Here is a 16,794-nt window from a genome sequence, read left to right as displayed (position 1 = left end):
ACCCACTTGGAGCACACATGACGAAGAATAAAACTGCCCGGTGGGACCTGCCGAGGGAAAGGCCAGAGAGGATGGAAAAGGAAGGGAGAGCAAGGGAGAGCAAGGGGCAGCAGGGGAAGCGGCGGGATGAATAGAGTAGGGGCGTCTGCGGGTACACTAAGAGGCAGGAGACAGGTGGGGCAGGAGATGAAGAGGGAAGACAAGGTAGGAGGAAGTGCAGAGACACTGAAAGGGGGCACAAGAGAGGAAGGGGGAATAGGAGAGGGAAGGGTAGATGTCAGGGCGAAGCTCATCATCCGGGAGGGGTAGATGGTGGAAGTTGCGTTGGGAAATGAGGGTGTGGAGATGAAGAGAGTGTGGGACACAATGGTAAAGGTGTGGCAACTGGTTGGGGGTGGAGAGGAAGGGAGACACCAGGGGGCGAGGGGGATCAAGGCGGCGGACAATATATAGTGTGCGGATATGTTCAAGGAAAAGGAGAAGGTGGGGGAAGGGGATGAGGTCGTAGAGGATGCGGATGGGGGATGGAAGGAGGATGCGGAAGGCGGGACGGAGCGCACGGTGTTCGAGGATTTGGAGGCTTTATAGAACCGGGGAGGGGCGGAAATCCAAGCTACGCTGGCATAACAGGGGATGGGGCGGATCGAGGATTTGTAGGTGTGAAGGATGGTGGAAGGGTGCAGACCCCACGTCTGGCCGGACAGGAGTTTCAGGAGGCGGAGGCGGTTGTGAGCTTTGTGTTGGATGATGAGGAGATCGGGAATCCAGGTGAGGTGGTGGTCGAGTGTGAGGCCAAGGTATTTGAGGGTAGGAGTGAGGTGAATAGGACAGCCATAAATGGTGAGGTAGAAATCATGGAGGCGGAGGGAGTGGTTGGTGCGGCCTATGATGATCGCCTGCCCAAACCTAACTGAATGTGTAATAAATGAAGTATTTTCCTTTTATCCTTACATACCAACACAGCAACAGAACGTACCAGCGTGACTTCAAACACTTTGTTACAGGAAATGTTCAAAATGTCCTCTGTTAGCGAGGATACATGCATCCATCCTCCGTCGCATGGAATCCCTGATGCAGCCCTGGAGAATGGCGTGTTGTATCACAGCCGTCCACAATACGAGCACGAAGAGTCTCTACATTTGGTACCGGGGTTGCGTAGACAAGAGCTTTCAAATGCCCCCATAAATGAAAGTCAAGAGGGTTGAGGTCAGGAGAGCGTGGAGGCCATGGAATTGGTCCGCCTCTACCAATCCATCGGTCACCGAATCTGCTGTTGAGAAGTGTACGAACACTTCGACTGAAATGTGCAGGAGCTCCATCGTGCATGAACCACATGTTGTGTCGTACTTGTAAAGGCACATGTTCTAGCAGCACAGTTAGAGCATCCCGTATGAAATCATGATAACGTGCTCCATTGAGCGTAGGTGGAAGAACATGGGGCCCAATCAAGACATCACCAACAATGCCTGCCCAAACGTTCACAGAAAATCTGTGTTGATGACGTGATTGCACAATTGCGTGCGGGATTCTCGTCAGCCCACACATGTTGATTGTGAAAATTTACTATTTGATCACATTGGAATGAAGCCTCATCTGTAAGGAGAACATTTGCACTGAAATGAGGTATGACACATTGTTGGGTGAACCATTCGCAGAAGTGTACCCGTGGAGGCCAATCAGCTGCTGATAGTGCCTGCACACGCTGTACGTGGTACGGAAACAACTGGTTCTCCCGTAGCACTCTCCATACTGTGACGTGGTCAACGTTACCTTGTACAGCAGCAACTTCTCTGACGCTGACATTAGGGATATCGTCAACTGCACGAAGAATTGCCTCGTGCATTGCAGGTGTCCTCGTCGTTCTAGGTTTTACCCAGTCGCGAGTCATAGGCTGGAATGTTCCGTGCTCTCTAAGACGCCGATCAATTGCTTCGAACATCTTGCTGTCGGGACACCTTCGTTCTGGAAATCTGTCTCGATACAAACGTACCGCGCCACGGCTATTGCCCCGTACTAATACATACATCAAATGGGCATCTGGCAACTCCGCATTTGTAAACATTGCACTGACTGCAAAACCGCGTTCGTGATGAACACTAACCTGTTGATGCTACGTACTGATGTGCTTGATGTTAGTACCGCAGAGCAATGAGTCGCATGTCAACACAAGCACCGAAGTCAACATTACCTTCCTTCAATTGGGCCAACTGGCGTCAAATCGAAGAAGTACAGTACATACAGACGAAACTAAAATGAGCTCTAACATGGATATTAAGCGGTTCCGGAAACATGTCCACATAACATCTTTTCTTTATTTGTGTGTGAGGAATGTTTCCTGAAAGTTTGGTCTTACCTTTTTGTAACACCCTGTATAAGAAAAAATAAGACCCTCGTACATAGCCTCGGTCTCACCGTGTCATTTCCGAGTAAACGGCACAGTTTTCATCGGCCCTTGCTTGTTAGGCGCCTTCGCCTTCGCCCCTCGCCGAGCGCAGCGCTGATGACCCGGCAGACGACGCGCTGAGCCGCCAGATGGAGTGGATTACGGCGGTGCTGTCGCTGGTGGCGCTGGCGCTGGTGGCGTTCCTGGCGGCGCGCGCGCGCTACTACGGCTACTGGACGCGGCTGGGCGTGGCGTCGACGCGGCCGCGGCTGTTCCCGCTGGGCGACACGTGGGCAGCCGCGCTGCGCCGGCGCTCGCCGGGCGAGGCGCTGGCCCGCCTCTACCGCCGCCTCGCGCCGCTGCCCGCCGCCGGCGTCTTCCTGCGCACCACGCCGGCGCTGCTCGTGCGCGACCCGGACGTCGTCGCCGCCGTGCTCGACACCAACTTCGCCTGCTTCGCCGACCGGCACATGAGGACCCGCGACAGCGACTCCTTGGTGCGTACGTTCTCCCACACAGTTTGCCTGGAAGCTCCGTGTTTTCTATTCTTGTCGTTGTTGTGGTCTTCAGTCCGAAGACTGGTTTGATGTGTGTCTTCAAAATGTTCAAATCTGCGTGAATTCCTAAGGAACCAAACTGCGGAGGTCATCGGTCCCTAGACTTACACACTACTTAAACTAACTTATGCTAAGAACAACACACACACCCGTGATACACCCGTTGTGCAGAACAGGTAATAGGATTGTGGAAAGGGCTAAGGGTTGAAGTCAGTTTCTGCTTCTAATTGTCATTTATTGTAATTTAGCAACTCTTTCACGGCTGAAGGCCTCCAACAAGAAATCTTAACAATATAAAAATCCAATTAAGATAGCAATAAAATAATTTAAGAAACAACATATGCAAGGTGCAATACCAATGGCTAAAGACCCCAATCAAACTTCAAAATTCAAAATATATTACCATAAAATCCTCAAGGGGGTAGGACGTCAAACGGGCTGACTTGGAGCAGGAGAGGCACCGGAGGACATTTTAATTTCCACTGTCTATACTTTTACAAGTAAATTCACAAAACTTTGTCATCGTGGCCAGGAAGGATTCAGAATTCACACTCGTAGCAGCGGAAGTTCAAAAACATAACAAAATAATTTTTTTTACATTTTAAATTTCATCATTTTTTCACTTACTATTGGCTGCATTTTTTGCTATAGGTACACTTTTCTTCATAAGTAAGAGAGACTGTTCGATGAATTTTGCACAGCATACAAACCATACTTACAGGTATCTGAAACTCTATAATCTATTTAATTTATGAAAAAATGTACGAGCTGTTACGTTTTAAGCTTTATGTTTAGAAAAAATCAAATTTTGTAGTTAATTATCTCAATTTTTACCACAGTTTTTAATAGATTTGGAAAATTCTAGAGTTTCATACACCTGTAAGTATGGTTTGTATGCTGTGCAAAATTCATCAAAGAATCTCTCTTACTTGTGAAGAAAAATGTACTTATAGCAACAAATGCAGCCAACAGTAAGTGAAAAAATGATGGAATTTCATATCTAAAAAAAATTTTTTGTTATATTTTTGCACTTCCACTGCTATGAGTGTGAATCCTGAATCCTTCCTGGTCATGCTGACAAAGTTTTATGAATTTATTTGTAAAAGTATAGACAGTAGAAAATAAAATGCCCTGTGGTGCCTCTCCTGCTCCAAGTCGGCCCGTTTGACGTCATACCCCCTTGAAGGCAGAAGGCCGCAGTGTTTAAGCTTGAAAGATAAATTTAAAAATTAATTTGCAAAATTTTAAGAAACAAACAGTAACCTTAAGGCTAAAATTTAAAATAGCTGACAACAGATAATTAAACACCGGTGGCACTCAGAAGACCTCCAGGGAGGTCGGTCTGCCCTCGTTCACTTAGGTGAGGCAGGTGGTGAGCCCAGCTATACTTCATCCGTCGGAACCCAAGCAGGGGGCAGCCACGGACCGACCGACACAAAAACTTGCTTCCCGTCAATCAGTACATGAGAACCCCAACTGGCAATGTTACAAACCTGACAGTCCACAATGGAGTACGTATTAGCTGTCAAAATTACAAACCATGTTGGACAGCGACAACAGGTGAGGAAAGGACGCTGCCTGGAATTACCATAGTGGGCAGGGCAGGTAACCGGAACACTAACGGCCAAAGGCAGAAAATTCCACTGGTGCACTCAAATCGTACTCGATCAAAATAGTTAATTGCACCGAATGGCGCCTAAATCCGCGACAACCGACCGACTCACTGCCAGTACGTCGACAACATTTAACACAAGTTGTCAATGGAAATGACACCAACTACACATACAGTTAGACAAAAACTTGCACGAAGACCTGAACGATACTCAACAGTAACTAATCACACACGAGGACAAATCGGGAGTCTTGCGCGCGCACACACACACACACACACACACACACACAGCCGACGCATGAACGATCGGCGAGCCAAAACGCGTCGTCCGGTTGGACGACCGACCGACGATCCACCAAGACCGTAGCCCGGCTCAAGCGATGCGTGGCGGCAATGGTCGGGCGAGCCATGTTGATGCAGGACTCACTGTTGCTCCAACCCGACTGCACTAGTGCCGCATTGCAACTCACCGACTGGCAGGTCCGGACTGCGCTCCAGACGCGTTCCAACTGACTGGCAGACCCGAACTCGCTAGCCGAACTCGCGACCAACTCCCTACGACAGACAACGCCCGGTAAGTAATAGCAGTCGAGCAAGATACTACGAGAGGGGATATATCGATACGCGCTGCTAACGCCGCTCACGGTCAGGAAAAGCAGCAACTCAGTGACAGTAGTAATTTAAATTAACGTAGTGAGATGGAAGTACGTTAAAAACAGGGTGTAAAATACATGATGGCGGGAACACTAGCCATGCACGGCTCAACCCATTCCCGAGGTAGGATTCGAACCTCCGGCGGGAGGGTTCGCGCAATCCGTGACATGGCGCCTCAAACCGCACGGCCACTCCGCGCGGCTGCATGTCTTCATACTGGTGTACTGGGTGAGTGAGACTCAATTAGGAAGTATCTAATTATATGTTACTTTTATGAAACCATCACTCATCGGGCAGTGTGGTCCAGACGAGCGGCCTCGAAATTACTTAGCGCAGCCCAGATACGCTGCTCATCACACTCCTCCTTTTCTACGCACCCAATGGGCTCGCTCCTCGAGGCACAAAGATACAATGATAGCATGATGAACTGAGACGTAATTTTTAAATAAAACAAGTAAAAATTCACGAGTAACTCGTCAGATTAAGTGCCAGCAGCGTAGACAAAACAATTGTGATAAGTCGCTGCAAGATAATAAGGAAACTACCCAAGGCAGCCACCCCACTTACACCTGATTGTAAAGAAGTTCAGCGGCCAACGGATTTTCAGCTTCAGATCACGCCACAAGGCGGTAACAGTAAATACTTTATCGTCGTGTGGGATGTAAAACATTGGTGGAACGAAGACACAGACAGGTGGCTGATGAACATCACATACGTTAAATAAAAGCTTAGCTTGACAGTACAACTAACCAAAACACATGTAAGAAGATTTGACCCCGTAAGATGATAAGCTTGGGGGGCCCAGATACACAGAAGAGCCAAATAAACTGGTACACCTGCCTAATATCGCGTAGGGCCCCCGCGAACATGCAGAAGTGCGGCACCACGACATGCCATGGACTCAACTAATGTCTGAAGCAGTAGTGGAGGGAACTGATGCTATGAATCCTGCAGGGTTGTCCATAAATCCGTAAGAGTACGAGAGGGTCGAGATCTCTTCTGAACAGCACGTTGCAAGGTATCCCAGATATGCTTAACAATATTCATGTCTGGAGAGTTTGGCGGTCAGCGGAAGTGTTTAAACTCAAAAGAGTGTTCCTGGAGCCACTCTGTAGCAATTCTGGAGGTATGGGTTGACGCATTGCCCTGTTGGAATCGCCCAAGTCCGTCGGAATGCACAATGGACATAAATGGATGCAGGTGATCAGACAGGATGCTTACGTACGTGTCACCTGCCAGAGTCGTATCTAGACGTATCACGGGTCCCATATCACTCCGACTGCACACAACCTCCACCAATACAGAGCCTCCACCAGCTTTAACAGTCCCCTGCTGACATGCAGGGTCCATGGATTCGTGAGGTTGTCTCCATACCCGTACACGTCCATCCACTCGATACAATTTGAGACGAGACTGATTCGACCAGGCAACGTGTTTCCAGTCATCAACAGTCCAATGTCGGTGTTGATGTATCCAGGCAAGGCGTAAAGCCTTGTATCCTGCAGTCACCAAGGGTACACGAGTGGGCCTTCGGCTCCGAAAGCCCATAACAACGATGTATCGTTGAATGGTTCGCATGATGACACTTGTTGATGGCCCAGCATTGAAATCACCAGCAGTTTGCGGAAGCGCTGCACTTGTGTCACGTTAACGATTCTCTTCATTCGTCGTTGGTCCCGTTCTTGCAGGATCTTTTTCCGGCCGCAGCGATGTCGGAGGTATGATGTTTTACCGGATTCCGGATTTGGTCGTACGGATAATCCCCCCTTCATCGTTACCTCGGAGATGATTCATCCCATCACTCGTACGTCGACTATAGCAGCACATTCAAACTCACTTCAATCTTGATAACTTGCCATTGTAGCAGCAGTAACCGATCTGACAACTGTGCCAGACTCTTGTTGTCTTATATAGGCGTTGCCGACCGCAGCGCCGTATTCTGCCCGTTTACATGTGTGTATGTGAATGCTCATGCCTATACCACTTTCCTTGGCGCTTCACTGTAACTAAATAAAGCGACTTGGCGACTTAGTGCACAACGTACTAGGCAACAACAAAAAAAAATATTTTTTGAGCGTCAAGAATAATGACACACTGAACATAAAAATTATTTTTAAAAGTCAAATAATTTACAAAACCTTATAATTTAAAGCACTCAATCAAATCACATCTCCATGATAACTTGTATGAAGACGGTATCTGTTCTTTTGGACATGTCCGGAAGAGCAGACACCATTGGTGATCATGCAGGTCTCGAAGAATGAAGTTACAATGACATCCAGACCTTTAGCTGCTTACAGGTGTTGATAAATATCAACTGGGACAGTTGAAAATGTGTGCCCTGAGAGGGACACGAACCCGGGATCTTCTACTTACATGGCAGACGCTCTATCCGACTGATCCATCGAGGACACGGAGGATAGTGCGACTGCAGAGACTTATCTCTGGCACGCTTCCCGCGACACCCACATTTCCAGCTTACTGTCCACACACTACATTTGTAGTGCCCCTGCCACAATCTTCCGACCCGGTCGGAGCACACATTTTCAACTGTCCTCGTTGACATTTATCAACGCCTGTAAGCAACTAAAGATCTGGATTTTACTGTAATTTCATCCATGACTGTTGCCAAATTGAAGCTATTACTTTTTCATACGAGGGACACGCTGCTCAAATCACCTGGCCAGATACAAGCACATGGGACAACTACAACTGGAGACTGAACCCAATCTTTTTCCCTTCTCCGATAATATTCAGTTGCAATTTGACGTCATGCTGACCAGTGGTGTTATTTCTACAGCGGTTTGAAAATTTTTATCTGCCGTGTGTGCCAACGGCCTTGCCGCAGTGGTAACGCCGGTTCCCGTCAGATCACCGACGTTAAGCGCTGTCGGATGGGTGACCACCTGGTCTGCCGAGCGCTGTTGGCAAGGGGAGGGGGGGGGGGTGCACTCAGCCATTGTGAGGCAAACTGAGGAGCTACTTGATTGAGAAGTAGTGGCCCCGGCCTCGAAAACTGACATACGGCCGGGAGAGCGATGTGCTGACCATATGCCCCTCCATATCTGCATCCAGTGATGCCTATGGGCTGAGGATGAAACGGCGGCTGGTCGGCACCGTTGGGCCTTCATAGCCTGTTCGGGTGGAGTTTAGTTTAGTTTTAGCTTTAGATGCCGTGTGAACAGACACCATTTTGATCCAGCAGCTACTGTGAATTGAGACACATAGTAACCACGTCCACAACATCCAGAGAATCGAAGAAGTAATTTCGTAAAATTTTTAATTTATTAACTACTTGGCCCAATTTGTTTTTTTTTAAATTCCAGACAATTGCACAAAGTTTTCAACGGAAGTTGTAGAGAATTTAATTTTGAAAAAATGATGGTAATAAGTGTATACCATAGCACACATGAATTCATGTTAAACTGGAGAAAACAAAGCTTTGTGTTAACGAAGTTGTACAGCGTACATACAATTTCACAACACATTCACAATATATGTTCAAAAATGTCTCCACCAAGTTCATTGCATTTAGCTGCCCGTGTATGAACAAATTTTGTTGATCAAATGGTTCAAATGGCTCTGAGCACTATGGGACTCAACTGCTGTGGTCATAAGTCCCCTAGAACTTAGAACTACTTAAACCTAACTAACCTAAGGACATCACACACATCCATGCCCGAGGCAGGATTCGAACCTGCGACGTAGCGGTCGTGCGGTTCCAGACTGTAGCACCTTTAACCGCTCGGCCACTCCGGCTGGCTTTTGTTGATCGTTTCAGTTTCACGGGGTTGTTCTTAATTTCGTCTATTGGATTCGGAACGCGATCAAGTAATGCCTCACGTGTATTGACATTGTCCTCATGTTTTATTAAACTCACCAGACAAATAACAACAAAATAAATAGAAATTGTGCTTTACTTTAACCTCGTACGGTTCTGCGAGGGCTTCATATTAGCGAAGCTGCTAAATTTCAGGCAAAATCTTTTATTAGCCGTAACTCCGTAAGTAAACGTTTGCGGACCTATGTTTATGTAAACTTTTTTCTTTAGCTTTACTTGTAGGATAACATTAAAATATTTGCATATCTTCGTGAATAAAAAAAAATGTTCAAATGTGTGTGAAATCTTGTGAGACTTAACTGCTACGGTCATCAGTCCCTAAGCTTACACACTACTTAACCTAAATTAGCCTAAGGACAAACACACACACCCATGCCTGAGGGAGGGACCAACCACATAGTCCATGACTGCAGCGCCTTACAGCGCTCGGCTAATCCCTCGCGGCTGTAGTGAATCACCCTGTATAATTCTGTTTATGTTGAAAAGTATGAGCGAGATGCTACAGCATTGTCTGATCACCACGTTAGTGACGAAAGGTGCCGCCAGCTCTGAAATTACATCTAAAATGATCGTTGCGTGTTCGTATAGATTAATAGAGTATTTGTTAAATGGACTGATTACTCCCTGTTTTTTCATTATCCTACACAATTTCGCTATGTTGACTTTATTGGAGGCTTTTTCCTGATCAAGAAATGCTGAGGTGGTTATTCGATAAATCTCTGCACAGTTTTCATAACAAATATTGTGTCTGTTGGATGTAAAACGTAGACTGGCAATGGCAAGGAAAGCGTTTCTGAAGAAGAGAAATTTGTTAACATCGAGTATTGATTTAAGTGTCAGGAAGTCGTTTCTGAAAGTATTTGTATGGAGTGTAACCATGTATGGAAGTGAAACGTGGACGATAAATAGTTTGGACAAGAAGAGAATAGAAGCTTTCGAAATGTGGTGCTACAGAAAAATGTTGAAGATTAGATGGGTAGATCACATAACTAATGAGGAGGTATTGAACAGGATTGGGGAGAAGAGGAGTTTGTGGCACAACTTGACAAGAAGAAGGGACCGGTTGGTAGTACATGTTCTGAGGCATCAAGGGATCACAAATTTAGCATTGGAGGGCAGCGTGGAGGGTAAGCATCGTAGAGGGAGACAAAGAGATGAATACATTAAGCAGATTCAGAAGGATGTAGGATGCAGTAGGTACTGGGAGATGAAGCAGTTTATACAGGATAGAGTAGCATGGAGAGCTGCATCAAAGCAGTCTCAAGACTGAAGACCACAACGACAATAACATTGTGTCTGTTATACATCTTCCTGTACGGAAACCGAACACAAAAATCTGTTGCGCGTAAGCCTATCGCTGTGGCCGAGCGGTTCTAGGCGCTTCAGTCCGGAACCGCGCTGCTGCTACGGTCGCAGGTTCGAATCCTGCCTCGGGTTCGGATGTGTGTGATGTCCTTAGGTTAATTAGGTTTAGGTAGTTCTCAGTCTAGGGGAGTGATGACCTCGGATGTTAAGTCCCATAGTGCTTAGAGGCGTTTGAACGATTTGTTGAAAAAAAAAAATGGTTCAAATGGCTCTGAGCACTATGGGACTTGACTGCTGAGGTGATCAGTCCCCTAGAACTTAGAATTACTTAAACCTAACTAACCTAAGGACATCACACACATCCATGCCCGAGGCAGGATTCGAACCTGCGGCGGTAGCGGTCGCGCGGTTCCAGACTGTAGCGCCTAGAACCGCTCGGCCACAGCGGCCGGTTGTGGGTAAGGCTTCGGACAGTCAGAGTGACCTGACCACAAGAGCCAGTCGCTACAAGTACCGCGCGTGTGCACACAGCTGCGCGCCAACGACCTGTCGCTGATGCCGGGCGGCGACGGGCGCTGGGCGTCCCTGCGCGGCCGGCTGGCGGCGGCCGTGTTCGGCGACGCGCGCACCGAGGCCGCCTTCCCCAGCCTGGCCGCCGTGGCGGGCCGCCTCGCGGACTCGCTGCGCCGCGCCGCCGGCATCGTCGACGTGCACGACTACGCCACGCGCTTCGCCATCGACATCGCGGCCTCCGCCGTCTTCGGACGACCCTGCGACGCCCTCGCACGTCCCCAGGTATGACAAATCTCCCACCGCCCGCACTGGACACAATGGCACGCTTTTTATCTACACTGTAGAGCTAAAGAAACTGGTACATCTGCCTAATATCGTGTAGGGCCCCTAATGTCGTATACGACCACGCGAGCACGCAGAAGTGCAGCAACACGATGTGGTATGGACTCGTCTTATATCTGAAGTAGAGCCGGAGGGAACTGACACCGTGAATTCTGCACGGCTGTCCTTAAATCCGTAGGAGTACGACGGGGTAGAGATTCTCTTCTGAACAGCACGTTGCAAGGCATGCCAGATATGCTCAATAATATTCATGTCTGGGGAGTTTGGTGGGCAGCGGAAATGTTTAAAATCAGAAGAGACACTCTGTAGCAATTCTGGACGTTTGGGCTGTCGCATTGCCCTGCTGCAATTGTCAAGTCCGTCGGAATGCACAATGGACACGAATGGCTGCAGGTGATCAGACAGAATGCTTACATACGTGTCATCTGTCAGAGTCGTATCTAGACGTATGATGGGTCCCATATCACTGCAAATGCACACGCTCCACACCATATCAGAGTCTCCACCAGCTTGAACAGTCCCCTGCTGACATGTAGGATCCATGGATTCGTGAGGTTGTCTCCATACCCGTACACGTCCATCCGCTCGATGCAATTTGAAACGACTCTCGTCCTACCAGGCAACATGTTTCCAGCCATCATCTAGGCAATGTCGCTGTTGATGGGCCCAGACGAGGCGTAAAGCTTTTTATCGTGCAGTTATCGAGGGTACAAGAGTGGACTTTTGGTTCCGAAAGCCCATTACGATTATGTTTCGTTGAATGGTTTGCACTCTGACACTTGTCGATGGTCCAGCATTGAAATCTGCAGAAATTCATGGTGCACTCATGAAATGGTCGTAGGGGAAAAATCCCCACTTCTCCGCTTGCTCGGAGATGCTGTGTGCAATCGCTCGTGCGCCGATTATAACACCACGTTCACACTCACTTAAATCTTGATAACCTGCCATTGTAGCAGCAGTAACCGATTTAAAATGGTCCAAATGGCTCTGAGCACTATCGGACTTAACATCTGAGGTCATCAGTCTCCTAGAACTTAGAATTACTTAAACCTAACTTAAGTCACTAACACCGCCAGATGCCAAATTTGTTTAGTTTGCAGATGATACGAACAATGCAATAAAAGTAAATCGAGTATAGTTTTATAATTATGAAATATAATGACATTTTCGTGCGCATTAGTAAATGATTCATTGCCATTTGTCATTAAAACCCTGGAAAAAGATGCTGTATTCAGTAAAGACTTGGAAGAATGTCGTCGCCCCCCCCCCCTCCCCCACATATACCTACAATGTGACGAGAAGCGTACAGAAGAGGCTGACAGCGTTAAGTTCTTGAGATTACTACTCGATAGTAAATTTAGCTTGGAGGAGCATACCGCAGAACTGCCGAACAGCATAAACAAATAGTCGTATTTTAAATATTAATTACTAGATTCTAAGTTGCACATATTGACACTGAATTACTAGTTTTGGTCGTAAGCTAGATCATCTTCAGATCTGATTAACCACGACCTGAACCTCTAATGGAACGTTTAATTGACATCTTGATCAAATTTATCATTGCCCAGGTGGAGCTTCAGCGTTAATGGAAGAGTTATCACTCTCTCATGACCATATTATAGTTATTATAGTTCTCTTACTAATAGTTACAGTAATTGTAGGCTATGTTCTTATTCATACCGGGTGTCTCTTCTAACAATTGTCAGGCACATGTTCTCTGGTGTTTCAGGAGGTATTTGCTATTTCGTTTTTGCATTGTGTTGCTGGACTCAGCCGAAACAATTGCAGGTCATCACGTCTTTTATGCGACACCCAATGAAAGCAGAAAGCGTCGGCTTGCTTCCTATTACAAACAGAATTATTTTTAAATCGGAATTTTACTTGCCCAAACGATACAGCGCAACCAAATTAGTATAGTCCGATATTCGTTTTATCGGTATGTATTAACAGGGAGAGCAAATCACGAAGAATAAGCAGCAATCCAGCAGCGAGTCAGTAATGCTGCATCTTGGCGACAGCAAATGGCTCTGAGCACTATGAAACTTAACTTCTGAGGCCATCAGTCCCCTAGAACTTAGAACTACTTAAACCTAACTAACCTAAGGACATCACACACATCCATGCCGGAGGCAGGATTCGAACCTGCGACCGTAGCGGTCGCGCGCTTCCAGACTGTAGCCCTTAGCTTCGGTTCGATCCTTACTACGGTCCCATATCCGATTTTTGTATCTCTCTCTTGTTCGATATTAGGAAACCATACGAAGAAGGCGTTAGGCGACAACGTCTCTGGCCGGCTACTTGAATTTCTGCGCGCAGCGGCCTGATTGTCTAATCTCCATGCTAATCACATCGGTAATGGCGCAACATATCCAATTTTTTTCTTAACAATTATTTCTCAGCAGAACCTACCCCGCAACACCCGACCACCCTGCATAGTTATACAGTACATCGCGAGTATAGTGATTAATCAGATCAGAAGGTGATCATGGCTTATGATCGAAACTAGCGATCCAGTGTAAATATGTGCAGCTAAGACAGTAATACTAAATATTTTTAAAATAGCTGAACAGTTGCAGAATCTCTCAGATAATATGCCATTCATTATTAAATCCTTCATTTGCAACGCAGATCTTGGTATACGTAGGTGACACAAAAATTAAAAAGATAGCTTGCTGCGCTTTCTTTCATTTTGTTCAAACCAAGCTAGAATTCTCCGCGTCCAAAAGCGTGTAGTAAGAATTACTTGTGAACGCGAAATGAAGAATGACCTGCATGGGCCTGTTTGAAGAACTGGGCATAGTGAGCGCTGCTTCCCACTAAACCGGGCGGTTATAATTAAAATGCAGCTACTCATAAAGGTCCAGTGCAGGTTGTAATTATCGTATAGCAACGAAACTTTATAGATATTCTAATGTGCTAATGCGAAACAGATTTACGCTGGAAAAAAATTAGTCCAGTTTTGGCCACAGGCGCAAATTTTCGGCTGTGTATGCAAGAAAGGTGTATGTAAATGTTTCCATATGTAATGGATTAGGAATGGGAAGTGTACATAAATGGTCAAACAAGTTAGAAGTTCATTAAGTTGATTTTATTGCTAATTGCTGTTTACACAGTTTGTTCAACATGAGTACCGGAGACGTCGACGAAATTACCTACAGCCCAAATTTTGAACATGCCGGCCAAAATTTGAACCTCTTTTCGTCCAGTGTAAATCGGTTCCGCATTAACGCATTAGAAAATACGCAAAGTATCACTGTCATACGATAATTACAGCCTGCCCAGGAACTCTGTCAGTAGCTGCATTTTAATTAAAACCGCCTGGTACTTATTCCTTATGAAAATTGTTATAAGTAATACACATCTTTTTGAGCCCAGCAGTTCATTTCGTGCCGTCAGCACTATAAATAAGATTAATCTTTAAAGGATTGAACATCACTTACTTTTGTCCAAAAAGGCGCCCATTAGTCAGCAAAAAATATTTTAATAACCTGCAAGCAGCTATAAGAAATTAATTGCCAACAGACTTCAATACAAGAGGAGCCTAAAGGACGACACGTAATGGCCAAAACGTTTAACTACCTTGACGAATTTCTTAGTAGATCCGAAAAATGTGTGCATATTATTTTTATCAAATACCATGAGTATTGCGTACAATCTGATTTCTGTACAGTGATTAGTGTAATGTGGTTAGTGTAAGGTGATCGATGTAATGTGATCAGTTAAAACATGTTATGTAAATTAATTTATTCTTCGCTACTTCTTTGCCACAATGACCTGTGAACTATCTTATACACCTCACTGTATTGAACTTTTATGTTTTGTGACAAGTTTCTTATTGCCTTTTAAATTAAAACATGTTTAAGATTTTTTTGACGTATTCAAAATCGATGACTGGCATTCCACTTTGGATCTATGCAAGGTAACAGGATGCTGAAAAGTATCCGAAAGACCTGAACCTCATTCCACATGATTTGCATGTAGCCAACACAATATAACTTCCATGCATGTTCTCTAAGCTCTTTTTGGTACAGTGGAGAAGATTTACGTTCTCTTTGGAGAACATTCATAATTCTTGATCATAAGGTATGTTCCATAATTCTCAACACATGGACGTCAACGATATAGGTCTATAATTGTGTGCATCTGTCCTACAACCCTTCTTGAAAACGGGAATGACCTACTCTTTTTATCAGACACATGGTACTCTTCGTTGCTACAGCGACCTACCATAAACTGTTGCTAAAATGGGTGCAAGTTCTTTCGCATAAGCTTTGTGGAACCCTACAGGTATCTCATCTGCTTCTGATGCCACTCCACGATTAAGACATTGTAGTTGCTTTTCTATTGAGAGATCGGTTATCTAAATATGTGCCAGTCCGCCGTTCATACGATAGGTGAAGGGAGAGACCGTATTACGATTTTCCGCAGTGAAAGGGTTTCGGAAGATCGAATTCAGTGTTTTGGCCTTCTCCCTGAAATCTTCCGTTTCGATGCCTGTATGGACACTGAGTGATTGAATAGATAATTTCGACCGCGTACTGATTTCACGTAAGACGAAAACATTTTAGGGATCTAGTCAGATCAGTTCACAAAATTTTACTTTCAGTGTCATTGAACACTTCTCTCATTAATCTCCTTAGGCTCATTGTCGCTTCGTTCAGCTTCTGTTTGTCTGTTAGGTTTTGACTTCTCTTGAATCTGTAATGTCGCTGTCATTGTTTACATAGTAGATTTTTACAAGGCTGTTAAATGACAGAAGGTCTTTCCCATCTCTTAATAACTTACTGGGAACATACTTGTCTAAGGCGTAACACTGCTGATTTTTATTTTTCGTGTGTATGGTGCTTTAAAGACACCGCTGTAAAGTCTGTGAACAGTGGTGAATAAGTCGAAAAGAGCCATGAAAATAAAGATGCCTCAACACATCACAAAAAACATCAACGCCACAGGAACAAAGTGAGTGAGTACTTTATAAAAATTATGATGTTGACAGAAGACCAGTACACAAAGTGACATCGTCTCTTACTAGGTTAGCCTTCTCTCTCTCTCTCTCTCTCTCTCTCTCTCTCTCTACAGGATTATCAAATCAGACATGTAAAGAAGCTTTAATATCTGTATAAACACGTGTTAAATGTTTCTGTAATGCCAATATAGTTCATTAAGAGGTATCACCTCGACCCCTGTCGATAAAGAAATAAAATAATTTAGTTGTCACCAAATTTTGCGACTGGTAGCGGTATTTGAAAACCTTTTCATATTTTTGAAACAGTCGCGGTCGATTAGTAGTCAGTATTACATTGAACGATGCTTTTAATTTTTTTCCTTTTGTGCTCCTCATCTTTGTAATGCGGAATACAAGTGCTTCCACGTACTTCACTGCTATCGGAACTTCCTGAAGGCCGGTCATTGCCAGGAGAGCTGGGTCGCCATTTGAGGGAGCTGTTGGTATGGCAAAATGCTGCGTCGAATGGCTACAGCGGGTGCCTTGTGTACCGCACCGGACTCTTGTCTGATACTGTATCGATACAGTTCTATGAAAATTCGAAGTATTCTTGCTCTCTAAATGGTTTCCAAAAACGTCGTTCAC

At 45.5% G+C, this 16,794-nt stretch overlaps 1 protein-coding gene across 1 annotated transcript in view; it reads left to right on the top strand.

Moving 5' to 3' along the window:
• The first annotated feature begins 2,746 nt into the window (after positions 1–2,746).
• LOC126262796 (probable cytochrome P450 6a13) overlaps positions 2,747–16,794 on the top strand; it is a 70,487-nt gene continuing 56,439 nt past the window's right edge. Inside the window, exons 1-2 of the mRNA XM_049959617.1 lie at positions 2,747–2,880; positions 10,884–11,147. Of these exons, the coding sequence (XP_049815574.1) occupies positions 2,854–2,880; positions 10,884–11,147 (291 nt within the window). The 5' untranslated portion in view covers positions 2,747–2,853. The remainder of the gene's footprint in view (positions 2,881–10,883; positions 11,148–16,794) is intronic.

The sequence above is a fragment of the Schistocerca nitens genome, chromosome 6, assembly GCF_023898315.1.
Source record: "Schistocerca nitens isolate TAMUIC-IGC-003100 chromosome 6, iqSchNite1.1, whole genome shotgun sequence".
In the NCBI taxonomy this organism is placed as follows: Eukaryota; Metazoa; Arthropoda; class Insecta; order Orthoptera; family Acrididae; genus Schistocerca; species Schistocerca nitens.
Note: the sequence above shows the minus strand (reverse complement) of the source record. Positions and strands in the feature narration are given on the sequence as shown.